The 12656-nt window shown below is 39.3% G+C and overlaps 1 protein-coding gene across 1 annotated transcript; it reads right to left on the bottom strand.

The window, feature by feature from the left end:
- Nucleotides 1-154: 154 nt before the first annotated feature.
- Nucleotides 155-5590, bottom strand: LOC121748425 (alpha/beta hydrolase domain-containing protein 17B-like). The gene is made up of 5 exons (XM_042142779.1): nucleotides 5053-5590; nucleotides 4553-4589; nucleotides 3071-3307; nucleotides 2924-2971; nucleotides 155-764 (listed from the first exon to the last, which is right to left on the bottom strand). Exons 1-5 carry the CDS (start codon nucleotides 5355-5357, stop codon nucleotides 333-335), a joined length of 1059 nt encoding a protein of 352 aa, XP_041998713.1. The 5' UTR covers nucleotides 5358-5590; the 3' UTR covers nucleotides 155-332.
- Nucleotides 5591-12656: the final 7066 nt, after the last annotated feature.

The following is a 12656-nucleotide window of genomic DNA, read 5'->3' as shown; positions in this document are numbered from 1 at the left end:
TATGCAACGTGAACCTAAATAGAGTTGTATAACAGAATTGGAGTTAAAAAGGCAAATCAAATCATCACAAAATTTTTGAGATGAGAAATATGGTGACATGCTGGAGATCTCATAGCAACTTCTTTCCTACAAACCACAGGTATAATATACAGAATTGCAGTTAAAAAAGAACAGTAAACTGCTCGCATCTAATCAACACAAAATTTTACAATTTAAAACAAATTATTTTGACAAGATCAGATCAAATATGATTAGAGTTAAGTTACTAAATCAGCACACAGAAACCTTCCCAGCTGAGTGAGAAACTCAGGTTGGACAGAACCTGATGTCTACTACCACATCAACCCTTTTCTTCTCCTGAATCTGTCGACACGATCTGTGCTCATTCTAGACTTCTCAGGCTTGCTCGTCTTCTTGGACTTGTCAAGCCGGCTATCCAAACTATTTCTAGAAATGTCTGGAACATCAGGTTGCAAATCAAATGACTCTGTGCCGCTGCTTTCACCAGCTGTAAGCTTACTGTCTGAACTAACTGATGTTGTAAGCTTAATGTCTGAACTAAGTGATGGTGTTACCACACCATTCACAGCTGGCTTTGCTCTCCCAAGAGCCAGAACAAACCTTTTTAAATGTTTGATGAACTCTGGATATAGTTCAAGATTGCAGTGCCCACCTCCATTTATCCATAAAGGTTCATATTTTACCTTGCAAAGCTCCCAAAGCTGCTTCCCATGGGAGCAATCGACAACTTCATCAGCAGTACCCTATTATAGAACCAATATTTAGAGACATTCTCCCCAATGCAAGAGAAAGCTAAAATCACCATAAACTATTGGAATTTCATGTTAAGTAATGAAATAGTTATGCACAACGTCCACCATATCCCAAGTAAAAATAATGTTACACCAAGGCAAATACTCATTGTGGCAGACCAGTCGATTAGGTCTGCTATAAATCTCAGTGTAAGTAAAACTTAATCATGCAAGCGTATAACTTAGTCTGACCATGTAAGCTATATATGTCAAGAAATGTGCTAATTGAGGTTTCTGGATTACATGCATGTCTTCCCCTCAGTCCGTTTAATTCATCAGGTATTTTGTCATTTGGAATTTACATACTCAGTCATTCTGGGTTCTTTGGCCCACACTAAACTCAATCTGAGTGAAATGAGCCAAAAAATGAAATAATGTGAATTATATGCTAGCTTAACATTTCACAAGTTAAGACTTCATGGCTAGTGTTTTAGACTTTTAGTAGTTTCCTCATACTTAAAATTGTACAGTTTATTAATGGTCACTATTCCATCAGAGCTAAAAGATCAAAACAAGTCTAGAGGGAGAAAACTAATTCCTCTGGAAAGGATTCCGCTTCAATAACATAGTTGTTTATGCATATTCAAAGACAGAATAGTAAAGCTTCCCCTACCCTTTTTACTTTTAGTTTATTCTTCTATATATCATCTTTACCACTTACATCAAGACACTAAAATTTCATCTGATCTCTAAATACCTTCCAGGCATCTCATAAATTCTGCACCCTTTGGGTTTGTCTAGTAGCTGATGCCTTGATTGTGTTCCTAGAAATATTGTATACTGTATAGTTAAAAGGCACATGCCTCTAACCATAGCAAATATGTGGGCCTTTTTGGGACAGAGGTGCACTGTACCTCAGAAAATTGCATGATGTATGTCATATGATGTCTTGGAGAAGTTTAAGCAACAAATACTAGCATCTCCTATTCATCTTCACCAGTCCATGCCCATCTATATTCCCAAACATCTACAAGTCCAGTTCCAGCTCTACAGGTTTACGTTTCCTCATTTTATTTCTTTTTAATGTCATATTCCTGAAGCTCGACATCTACTTCCTCTTGTCTTCCCTAACTCTTCCCCATTATATTGTTCAGTTTTACTTCTTTCTTTTTTGTTATGCCCGTTCTTTTCCATGACTTCTCCAAACTCTTCTTTTCTCACTTCTTTCTGCCTTCAATTTTTCATACTCCCTCCGTCCCCAAAGAGTGAACTATTTCCTTTTTCATCCGTCCCTAAAGAGTATGAACTTTCTAATTTTGAAAAATCCAAACAACATACTACCCCTATACATCATTTTATTTACAACTTATATCATTACCATTAACACTTATACCATTATAATAATGTGGACCCCACTCTCCACTAACATTATTTCCACTACCCTTTCTCTCTCTCTCTCTTACTTTTCCCTTTATTTATTAAAATTCATGCCGAACCCAAAGTTCATACTCTTTGGGGATGGAGGGAGTATTTACTGCTCCTCTCGTTCCCTAATCTTCTGTTCTACTTCTTCATTTGTTTATCTCTCTAGTCCTATTCAGATCCCACTTCAGTCAATTCAAAGTTTTATGAATTCACTTGAAAAACTCAACTCCACTCTACTCCTGGACCCTCTTCTGATAGAGAGAGAGAGACTACACATAACAGCACAAGTTATTAGATATGCAAAAGAAAAGTCAGAAGTATGCATTTGTCACATATAAAAAGTTGTGCAGAATACATAAGAATTGTGCAATTGTTTTGTGTTTGAGCTTTTCGTAGGAAAGGAGTCATACAAGGTCCTCATTTCTGGTCCTAAATAAGAACCTCATGTACTTCTTAACTATGACGCAGATAAGAATATTATATCAATGAAGTTTCTCCAGATGTATCAGCCAACAATAATAGGAAGTAACCCTTGGACATAAGCAATACTGTGCTAATCAATGCATCTCGATTGCAACCTACACACAAAACGAGGGAGGTCTGGTGGGGTTGCCAATAACCAAGAATTAACAAGCAATTTCTTACTAATAATAGACATAGTTTCATTGATCAATTAATTATGTGCAATAAATGTACAGAAAACAGGGATAAAGGCAAAAATAAACATACAAAGAAAAGCAACTTACATGGATAACAAGAACTGGACATTCTATAGCACCAATTTTGTCAATATTCTGCAGTTAAGAAAGAAATAACTGAGCGTTAATTGTTGAAATGTCCAATTACCAATACAACGAAAGAGACAATGAATGAGCTGTAAGATCAATAATCACCTTGTAAATATCAAACCAATATGTCCTCTTTACAGGGTACAATACTCTTAAACCAGATAATATCGGGCTATGTAAAACAACACCTCTCAAGTTTGGTGACCGTGATGCTAGATCAATAGTGGGACCACTACCAACAGACTGCCCATAAAGTATTAACTGTTCGTCTTTCACTCCATATTTCTCCTTCAGGCATTTATATACAGCATCAATGTCTGTGTATGTATTACACTCTGATGGCTGTTTCACAGAAAGTAGAGGGTTGTGTCATACCGTGACAAGAACTAGTGGCATAAGCACTTATAGGGAAATTCAGAATTTCTGATAAAGCTATTCAGATAAACTTTATTATCCATAATGCTTATCCAGATCAAAGAATGAACAGACTTTTGCAGATACAAGGTGCAAGGAAAGTGCCCCATGATTCCAAGATATACTAGGAGATTCAAATAGCAAGAAATCTAATAAAAAATTGAAGCACATCTAATACATAGTCACTTGTATAAATCCAGAAATTGCTTTCTCCTGCGAAATTATAACCACTTAGCACGTGATGGCATGACTAAGTTGGCAATAAATATGGAGCATATCTAAAAAAGGTACTTATACTACTTAAAAAAAACAGCTTAAAATTTAATGTAATCTTGAGCAGATTTTGCCTTGCTGAATGTGCACACATCCAACCGAGATGCCAATTCCAATTCTGAACAAAGTTAAGCTGATGCTTGTGCACACATCTGAAAAAGACGTGTAAAATTAACTAAAATACACAATTATCACTACTCATAATTTATATTCTCACCCTAACCTTGATAGCTTGGACCGATTTTCTTGTCTCTAGATTATTGAAATTATGAGTTGGTGATTTCCTAGTGAAAGGGAATAGCAACTGATGAGATGTGATATTTGGGAAAAGAGGAAACCTATTGCCGGTTTTCATTTCCAAGTTGAATGCATATTCAGAAAATAAATCAAGAAGGGCAAGGACAATACACAACTCATCATGTTGGAACTATGGATTCTTCATAAAAACTTTTGCGCGGCCGTGTGATTAACGAGTCATCTGAAATTTGAGCTTCTGCGAGGTGGTATCTGGGTTCTTACGTATACAGTTACATTTCTGAACAACAACCATCTAAAACCTTGTTGCTTATTATACACTATAGGCAAGAACGAAGAACCATGTCAATGGGCAATATTTCCCCCCGATTTTTTTCATCCATCACTGTTTAGTAACTTGTATAATGCTTTCTTGATAATGAAACAGTACATTTGTAGTTGTTATCATCACGGTCAAGCTTAAGCTAGCAGAAAACAAGTGAAAGATGCAATAACATTTTATCATGATATATAACCTTCCTAAGGTTTCGAGAAAAACTGATTTCAAAAGGAATAACCAATTTTACTAGCAAGCAATCTGATGGTCCCACTAACTATAACCTTCTAAGTCGGAAAATTTTGTTGCTGTTCAAAGTAGGAAGCTACCTTTCCAGACGACTGACCATAACCTGAGTAGTCGTACCTGAAAAAACAGAATAAGCAAGTAAGGAAAATAACCACTGATACCATTATAGGTAACTAAATATAACAGCCGAGACGGAAGGTAATGACTATATTTTGCAATGCTTGGGGGATCTCTTAAGGTATTTTTATTGTAATCAATTATAGAGGCTTATCCTAGCATATACTTATCCAAAGTATTCTTCATTGAGAAATTTTTGAAATCTGTCCAGATTTAAACACTGTATTCTAAGTTGATTCTGCTACCTGCAGCTCAACGGTTTTATCCTCTCATTCCAACTAGTCTGATATGGAAATCTGCTCGACAAGTATGACCAAATACTACCAAATAGTAGTACTAATTGATTAATGTAAATTTCACTACAAATCTCTTCCATAATTTTGACCTTTCCAAGTTTACAAGCGTTACTTTAATTAATACTACCAAACAGTAATTGATAAATGTAAATAAATCAAAAAATTACCCCATCAGATTGATGCGAAGGCGGAGGGTAATCTCCACGAACAGCTCATACATCTGACCTAAATCGGCGGCGTTTCCGTGTGAATAGAGCATCGTAGCAGTTGCCTTGGGGTGAGTGATGTACACCGCGACCACATCGTTACCGCGGCGCGTCCTCAGCTTCAAGACGTCGACGTCTTCCCTCTGCGGAACCTCCGGTATGCAAAGTGCTCCGCCGCGAGAGTCGTCGGCCACGACCGTGTATGAAGGCGGAGTCGGCGGGAAGAAGGCGAACTTAGCCGCGATCGATGACGTCACCCCGCCCATACCTTTTTGTCCTCCTCAAACTATTCCCCTTTTTTCTGTGGCAGCTGACTGAATTGACTTGTACAGTTCATAAATCAAGCTCAACTCTCTCACTGTAGCAGCCACCGCAGTCGTGTTGAGATCTCCTTTCAGTGAATGAAGGCGGCCGGCGCGGGGAAGGTGGTGGCGCGTGTGGAAGAGGGCCGAGCGAAGAAAAAAAGTAAGCTGAGTTTCAAAGGAGGGTAGTTTTATGAGGATTTTCGAACGTTGGAAAAATTAAATTTACACTAGTAAATTCAGAATACAGTAATGTAATTAAAAAGTGTTTTTAGGATTATTTTTTGTTTTAGTTTATTTTTTTGTTTTAGTTTATTTTATACGAAATTCATTTTAATAGTACCATTTTATTTTATTTATTTTTTAAATAATGCACAATGATCTTAAAATGAAGTAAACTAGTAAAGTGATTTAATACTAATAAACAATTTATTGATTCGACAGTAGTAATTAGTTTTGCATATATTATAATCTTTTTTGAATATATAAATATAAAAGGAAAAAAGAATTAAAAAAGGCACAATAGTCAATTAGTAGCAAAAAATTCGAATTACTTCCACAGAAGTAAGTTAATTACAAAACAAATTTTGATAGAGGAGAAATGTTTTACTATGTCAAGTGTGTTGATATATCTATCGAAAGGAAGAAAATAAAATTAAATATTTTCATTAATTGCTTTCCATCAAAAAATAATTTAGAATGTGTCTTTGAATGCGACTCTGACTCATTAAGGGCTTGTTTGAATGCCTTGCTAGACCCACGATAGGCCCATGTTACTGCCTTTTCCCATTGTTTGAATGCCTTTTTTTCTAGTTTCTTAACCCAATTTCAGAGCAAACCCTATACCTCTCCTCCTCTGCATTTGTGGCCAACCATGAAAATCACGATACAAAAAGATGAGTCGTTGTCCGATTTACCCCCGTTTTTTTTCTTTCTGTATACATCCATTAGTTCCCTTTCGTATAATGTTGTTTGCCCAATTTTGTTGTGTGCAAATCCTCTCTAAGTCCGATATCTACATCCCGCCGGCGAACTCAAGCTTTGCGGCAACTACCAGGAAGACTGAAGCTTTGCAGCAGCTACTAGGCAGACTCAAGCTTTGCAGCAGCTACCAGGCATTTCATTGAAAAATTGACATGGTTGACGGAGTTATTGACAAAGAGGTATTTTATCATTACCCTTTTTTTCGAGCGGATCTGAGCATATAATACACCAATTTTTAGGTGGAAATTTTCAGATACAAGCATTTTTTCATGATTTTGGACTTATTCAATTGTATAAAAATTTTAATCAAGCTCCTTTTAGTTGCTGTATTATGTGAAATTATGTAAATATCATACTTCTTGAAGTATTTTTTTTCATGATTTTGGACTTCTTCCATTGTTCCAAAATTTTAATCAAGCCCTTTTTTAGGATCTGTATTATGTGATTTTTTTGTTTCGAATGGGCTTATCCAGACAGTTGTTTTTTATAAGCGTGTGTTTAGAGTTCTAAAATTTGAATGATTTGCACCAGGGATCACCACTTTCACAAGAAATGACAAATATCATGTTAGTTATTGAAGAACTGATGAGAATTCATGATCGTAATATTTTGCTGCTCCGTCATGTACTCTCGATGATTAACCGTCGAAGGCAGAAAAATAAGAAAATGCGTCTTGCTGGAACGTTTGCGTTGCTCGATATAATTTCTGAACAATTCCGAGTCATGAATAGAATGGTTGGTATCACAGAGAGGACGTGCATTGATTATTTACGTCCGAGAAGACGTGATGCATTGAAACTTGAAAGTAAAGTTTCTGAATTCTACTATTATCCTTCTTCTTAATCTCTCGACAAACAATCGGGTTCCGTTGTGTCTCTCTCTCAACTTGATTGAGCCATGAAACCATCGCATTAGGAGTGGAGGTGTGAGACAAATTTGAATTCGCTTCTGATTGAATTAAGAACTGAAAAAAATGATGTTGAGGTATTGAACAATGAATTAAAACAATAATGTTGATGTGTATTTAGATTTTTTTTTTGTATCTGGTTGGAAATATACATCATACATTTTTTTGTAATTTAGCTAAGTGACAGTAGTATTTTTTATAGTCATATCGATAGATGACATAAATATTTTATGAGACAAATGTCTCAGAAAATATTTTTATTCGCAAAATAAAACATTGGATATTAAATGGGGAGTAGTAATTACTTAAGTTATTTTCAATAAAGGTTTGTTTGATGTGGTATGAATATGTGATAACTTAATCAGCGTGGGGGGAATACAATTATGAATTCACTTTTTATGTATAATTTTTTTTATGCAAGGTTTTTAAAATCATTGATGATTCAGGGATTTAAGACTTTTAACCTTCACATATCGAAATATTTTCAAGATTATTTTGACCAGAGCATAGCATCCCTAAGGCCAAAACTAGAGAATTATCATTTCAACTATCCGAATTTTCTAAGAAATGAAACGGTAAAAATATTTAATTAAGATACCTCAAAACATTAATTATAATAACAAAACGTAAAAAGCACTCAAAATTTTCCACAGAAATTGAACAAATGGTCACTCAGGTATAGCGACAAGTGCCGGCCGCCAAGCCCTCCTCAACAACCGTTGCCGAAACGTCACCGACAGCGCGCGGGCCCCACCACCTCTCCTCCCTCCTCCCGCCGGCATCAGCCTCTCTCCAACCCTCTCCGAAGCCCTCTCGCTGAACGACGGCGGCGACGACACGAACAAATCCTTCAGCTTGTGGCTGACGGCGACGGAGGCATTCTCCGGCGAGCGCTCTCCCCGATCGCAGCGCGGTGGAAGCCTCCTGCGGCCGGCCGGTCTGCTTCCGCCGCGGGTGAGAAGCATTCGGAGGGTTGTGCGGCGGCGGAGGTGGATTACCGGGCTGGTCGTCGGGCTCCGGGTAGGGCTTCCGGCGACGGCGCATTGGGTTGCTAACAACTTGAATTTCTGCATAGAAATTGATTGGAAAAGAAACTAATTTGGGGATTTGGGAATATTCAGGTGGTAAACTGAGATCTGCGGTCGCCCTCTCTAGTAAAAGTAGTACTACTTCTGCAACTTATGAATATACGATGCACCCTTTAATAATGGAGAGTATGTTTTTATAGTATTTCTTCATAAATGAATACATACATAATAAGACGCACCCCCTCCTCTGTCGCATTACAAGTAATAGATTTCTTTTGAACACATGAACTAAGAAAATGATACGTATTGAGTTAAAGTGGTGAGATTGAAAAGTAAAAGAGATAAAAAGAGAATAAAATAAGAAAGAAATAATAAAGTAAATGATAATTGATATTTTGTTTTTAGCTAAAAAGTAAATTCATCACTTGTGGTAGGACCATGGAAAGGGAGTAATATAATTTGTAGAATTAATTAAATACATTCTCCAAATTTTGGTTACTAGGATTGTATGTATATCGATAATATTATATAAGTTAGATAATTTATCTAATGAACCTCAAAAATAAACTTCAATGTGAAGAAATATGTGTATTATTCGAATTTAATATACTCTATTATTTCTCCATCCACGACGCGGAAAGAACAAAAAGAATTGTAGTACATAATATTCCAAAAATTGTAGTTTCACTCATTGATTATAAGAAACAAAAAAATCAGCGTTCAATCATTGATGGAGCATTGCAGAAAATGGTTCATGGCCTCTAATAAATTTGAAAATTTCAGAATATTTTAATTGTAAGTTTCAAAAATATTATTTCATCCTTCCAAAAAAAAAATTCCACAGTATAAAATTTCAATTTAATTTTTATTTTTTAATCATCATTCATTTTGTAAAATTAATTAATAGGAGTACTATACTAGTAACAAAATTACTCCAATAAAAATCATAAAAATTTAAAACTACAATTCCTAAAATGTAAAAAATAAATGTATTTATAGAGTGATAAATTTGAATAAAAAATAGTCGTATTAATTTTCGCCCGCCCCTCTGCATCCAACGCCTCCCGATAAATGAGCATCGTTATCGCCCACCCATACCCCTCTTTTCCATTAAAAATGCCCCAACGGAACGAAGGCAGAGATGGCAACTAATGATATCTTTATTGGAAATGGTTGTCTATTTATTAGTAAGACACTCACCAAACCATGATAGTGTCACATAAGACCACACATTACTCATTTGAATATTTGGGGTTCTTCTTTTTCGGACTTTAATAATGTGTGTGTAATCATTCATTTAGAGCATCTCCAATGGCGGCTAGCGGACCGGCTAGCCAATTGCTGGCGCTAGCCAGTTCGCTCGCCGAACCATTGGAGTCGGCTAGCGCCAAATCGGCGAAAAAATCGGCTAGCGGACGCCGATTCTCGGGCGCTCGCCGATCGGCTGGCCGCCATTGTAGGCGGGCGATCGGCGAGCGATCGGCCAACACTTTTTTTTTTAATTTTCGAAACAATATATATACGCGATTTGCACGTCATTTTCATTCGCACTGCTTGTTTTAACGAGTTTTCTCTCTCACTTAATTTATGTACAAGAGCAATAAAGCAAAATGGAGAACAACAACGAGGGATTTCCAGTGACGAGCGGGTCTCAAACTCCCACGGTACCCATGGGAGGTGGACCGGGTACTACAACATGTACCCTTGGCAGCAGATGATGTCCGGGATGACAGCCGGGGGTAGTATGTCGGGATGGCAGGGGATGCAGGGCGGGCAGGGGGTACCAGGGATGCAACCCGGGATGCAGATGATGCCGGGCTGGGCAGCCGGGATACAGATGACGCCGGGGTTGCAGCCGGGGATGCAGCCCGGGATGCAGGGGACGTCGGGGTGGACAATGTCTATCGCCCCAGTTTTGATTTTTGACTGCTTCTTCGTACACATCGACCCCATCGGAGACGCAGTTCACTGGGTGTGAGACTTTCTCCTTAGAGGAGCTGGGGATAGATCTCGAGGATGCGGACACTCCCGTTCAAACGGGGGGAGTAGGGCGGGGTCGGGGCGCACCAAACAAGAAGAAGGGCAGGGGAAGGGCAAAAGGGTGGTCGGCGAGTCGTCGCAGCCGGCTGATGACGACAGCCTGGCACGAAGGAAGTGGACGGATGCGGAGAATGTCGCGCTGTCCAAGGCTTGGGTGAGTGTTTGCGATGATCCCTTCCATTCGAACAATCAGAGGATCATCAACTTGTGGGCTAAAATATCAGCAGCCTACAAGGCATTTTGCCCGGAGGGGAGGCCACTCAGCGGGGAGGAGTGCCGGAAGGGGTGGGACCGAATCAGGGCTGCGGTCTCCCGATTTTCGGGCTTGTACACCAACGCCCTCCGCATGCAGACCAGTGGCCAAACTGAGGACTGCAGGAGGATAGCGGAGAAAGCCTTCCCCCTGCCCGTGCTTTATAAGGAGTTCACCTACTCGAACTGCTATGAGGTCCTGATGGACTCCGAGAAGTTTCGGGCAGGTGTCGATGCTGGCTGGCCGAAGAAGCAGCGACTGAACTATGCCGGTGATTACAGCGGCAGCAGCGGCGGTTCCCACGACCTCCCTGAGGATGTTCAGGAGTTCCCGTCCCCTCCATCGTTTACTCGCCGCACTCGCCCGGTTGGGCAAAGGCGTGAGCAACGGGTAGCGAGAGGGGTCGCCCAGGGGGTCCCAGGAGGTCCAGTCGGCATCCCCCCTGTTGGCTCGTCGCCAACCGAGCTCGCCTTCTTCGCGCGTCAACAAACGCTGGCTCAGATGCACAAGATCTTAGCTGAATGGAGGGCGGCAACTGACCCCATGGAGAAGAGGTTTCTTCACTCAATGCTCGAGAGTATGCGGGTCGATTTGGATGCCGCCGCGGCACGATTGGGGGGCTCAGATGCCGCAGAGGTGGTGGTCCCGGATAGCGGCGACGGCGACGGCCACGAGGAGTGAGGCGGAGGCGAGGGCTCGTGTGTGGAAGAGGGTTTTTTTAAAATTATTGTAATTTTTTTATTAATGTAATTTTTTTGTAATTAATGTACTTTTTTTAATTTTACTATTATTATTGAATTTTCCCGTATCTGTGTCGTAAATTTAATTCCGTATTTTGTGTGATTGTTAATTATTTGTTTTTTATAATTTTGTTTATTGTTGCTAGCCTATTGCTAGCCTATTCCTTGTCCAGTTGCTTGTCCTGATGATGTGGCAGGAAGAGTTTTTAGTGCTGATGATGTGGCAGGAAGAGTTGTGGCTAGCCTATGGCTGACCTATGGCTAGCCTAAAACCATTGTGGATGCTCTTAGCAGTTAGCAAAACTCATCAAAGATAACTATACAAAAAATAATTAAGTACATTGATAAAGCCTATTTCATGCATCGGTTTAGGGGTAAAATGTATGCTATTTGATCAGTTTATCGCGCAAAACGAGTGTTAATTGTGCAGGAATGCCGCTTGACCAAGGGCAACAAGGCCAAGCTGATCAAGCTGGTACAGAAGGCGAAAAAGGCCAAAATTGAGAGAGTTGATCAAGGGGGCAATCAAGCCGTTAGACGGGGTACCACTGCATTCTAGAAGAAAGACACGTGAGGCTGATGCGCTGGATGGCGATCATCAATCGGTTATCAAGGACGACATTCTAGAAGGAGGGCACGTATCAATCAATGAGGCGCTCAATCCCAGCAAGGACGAATATTCGCTGCCAAAGACGTTACCCCAGCTGGAGATTGTTGCGACGAGCTTATAAATAGAGGATGCACCATCCTAATTAATCATCTTCTTTCCGCTTCTAGTTTAGCTTTCCTTTTTAGTCTAGTTTTCAGTTCCAAGTTTTCGCCAGTTCCAAAGAGAGCTTAGTTAGATAATCGCAATGGTTAGTTAGAAGAGAGCGACCGAAGGGAGCGCGGCAGAGAAACTAATATATGTGCGGCGTTGTCTCAAGTTCCGATTGAGAGCTTCTCGGCTTTATTCGCTTTCCTACTTTCTTGTTTTATGAACTTGTTAGCTTAGTTAAATTTCATTTTGTTTCGTAGACTCTTGCTTGTATTCCGCACTCTCCAGTTCCAAGTTAGAAATCTTTTATAAAAATCAAAGTTATTTTGTTTCCGGATCTTGTTTACTGTTCCAGTTTAGCTTCAACTTTAAAATTCTCGATCTTGTGTTTAACTATGTTGAATGACAAAGTGATTTGTAGTGCCGAAGCATCTTAAGGTAGTTAGGTCTTTATTTAAATTATCGCTTACTTGATTAGTCAGTTATTTTCCAGCATGATGAGTCCCTTGATCTAGTAGTTAGTTTACTTTCCGCCTAGCTTAATCCAATAGTTA

This window comes from Salvia splendens, chromosome 9, assembly GCF_004379255.2.
Source record: "Salvia splendens isolate huo1 chromosome 9, SspV2, whole genome shotgun sequence".
NCBI classification, from domain to species: Eukaryota; Viridiplantae; Streptophyta; class Magnoliopsida; order Lamiales; family Lamiaceae; genus Salvia; species Salvia splendens.
This window is presented reverse-complemented; position numbering and strand designations above follow the sequence as displayed.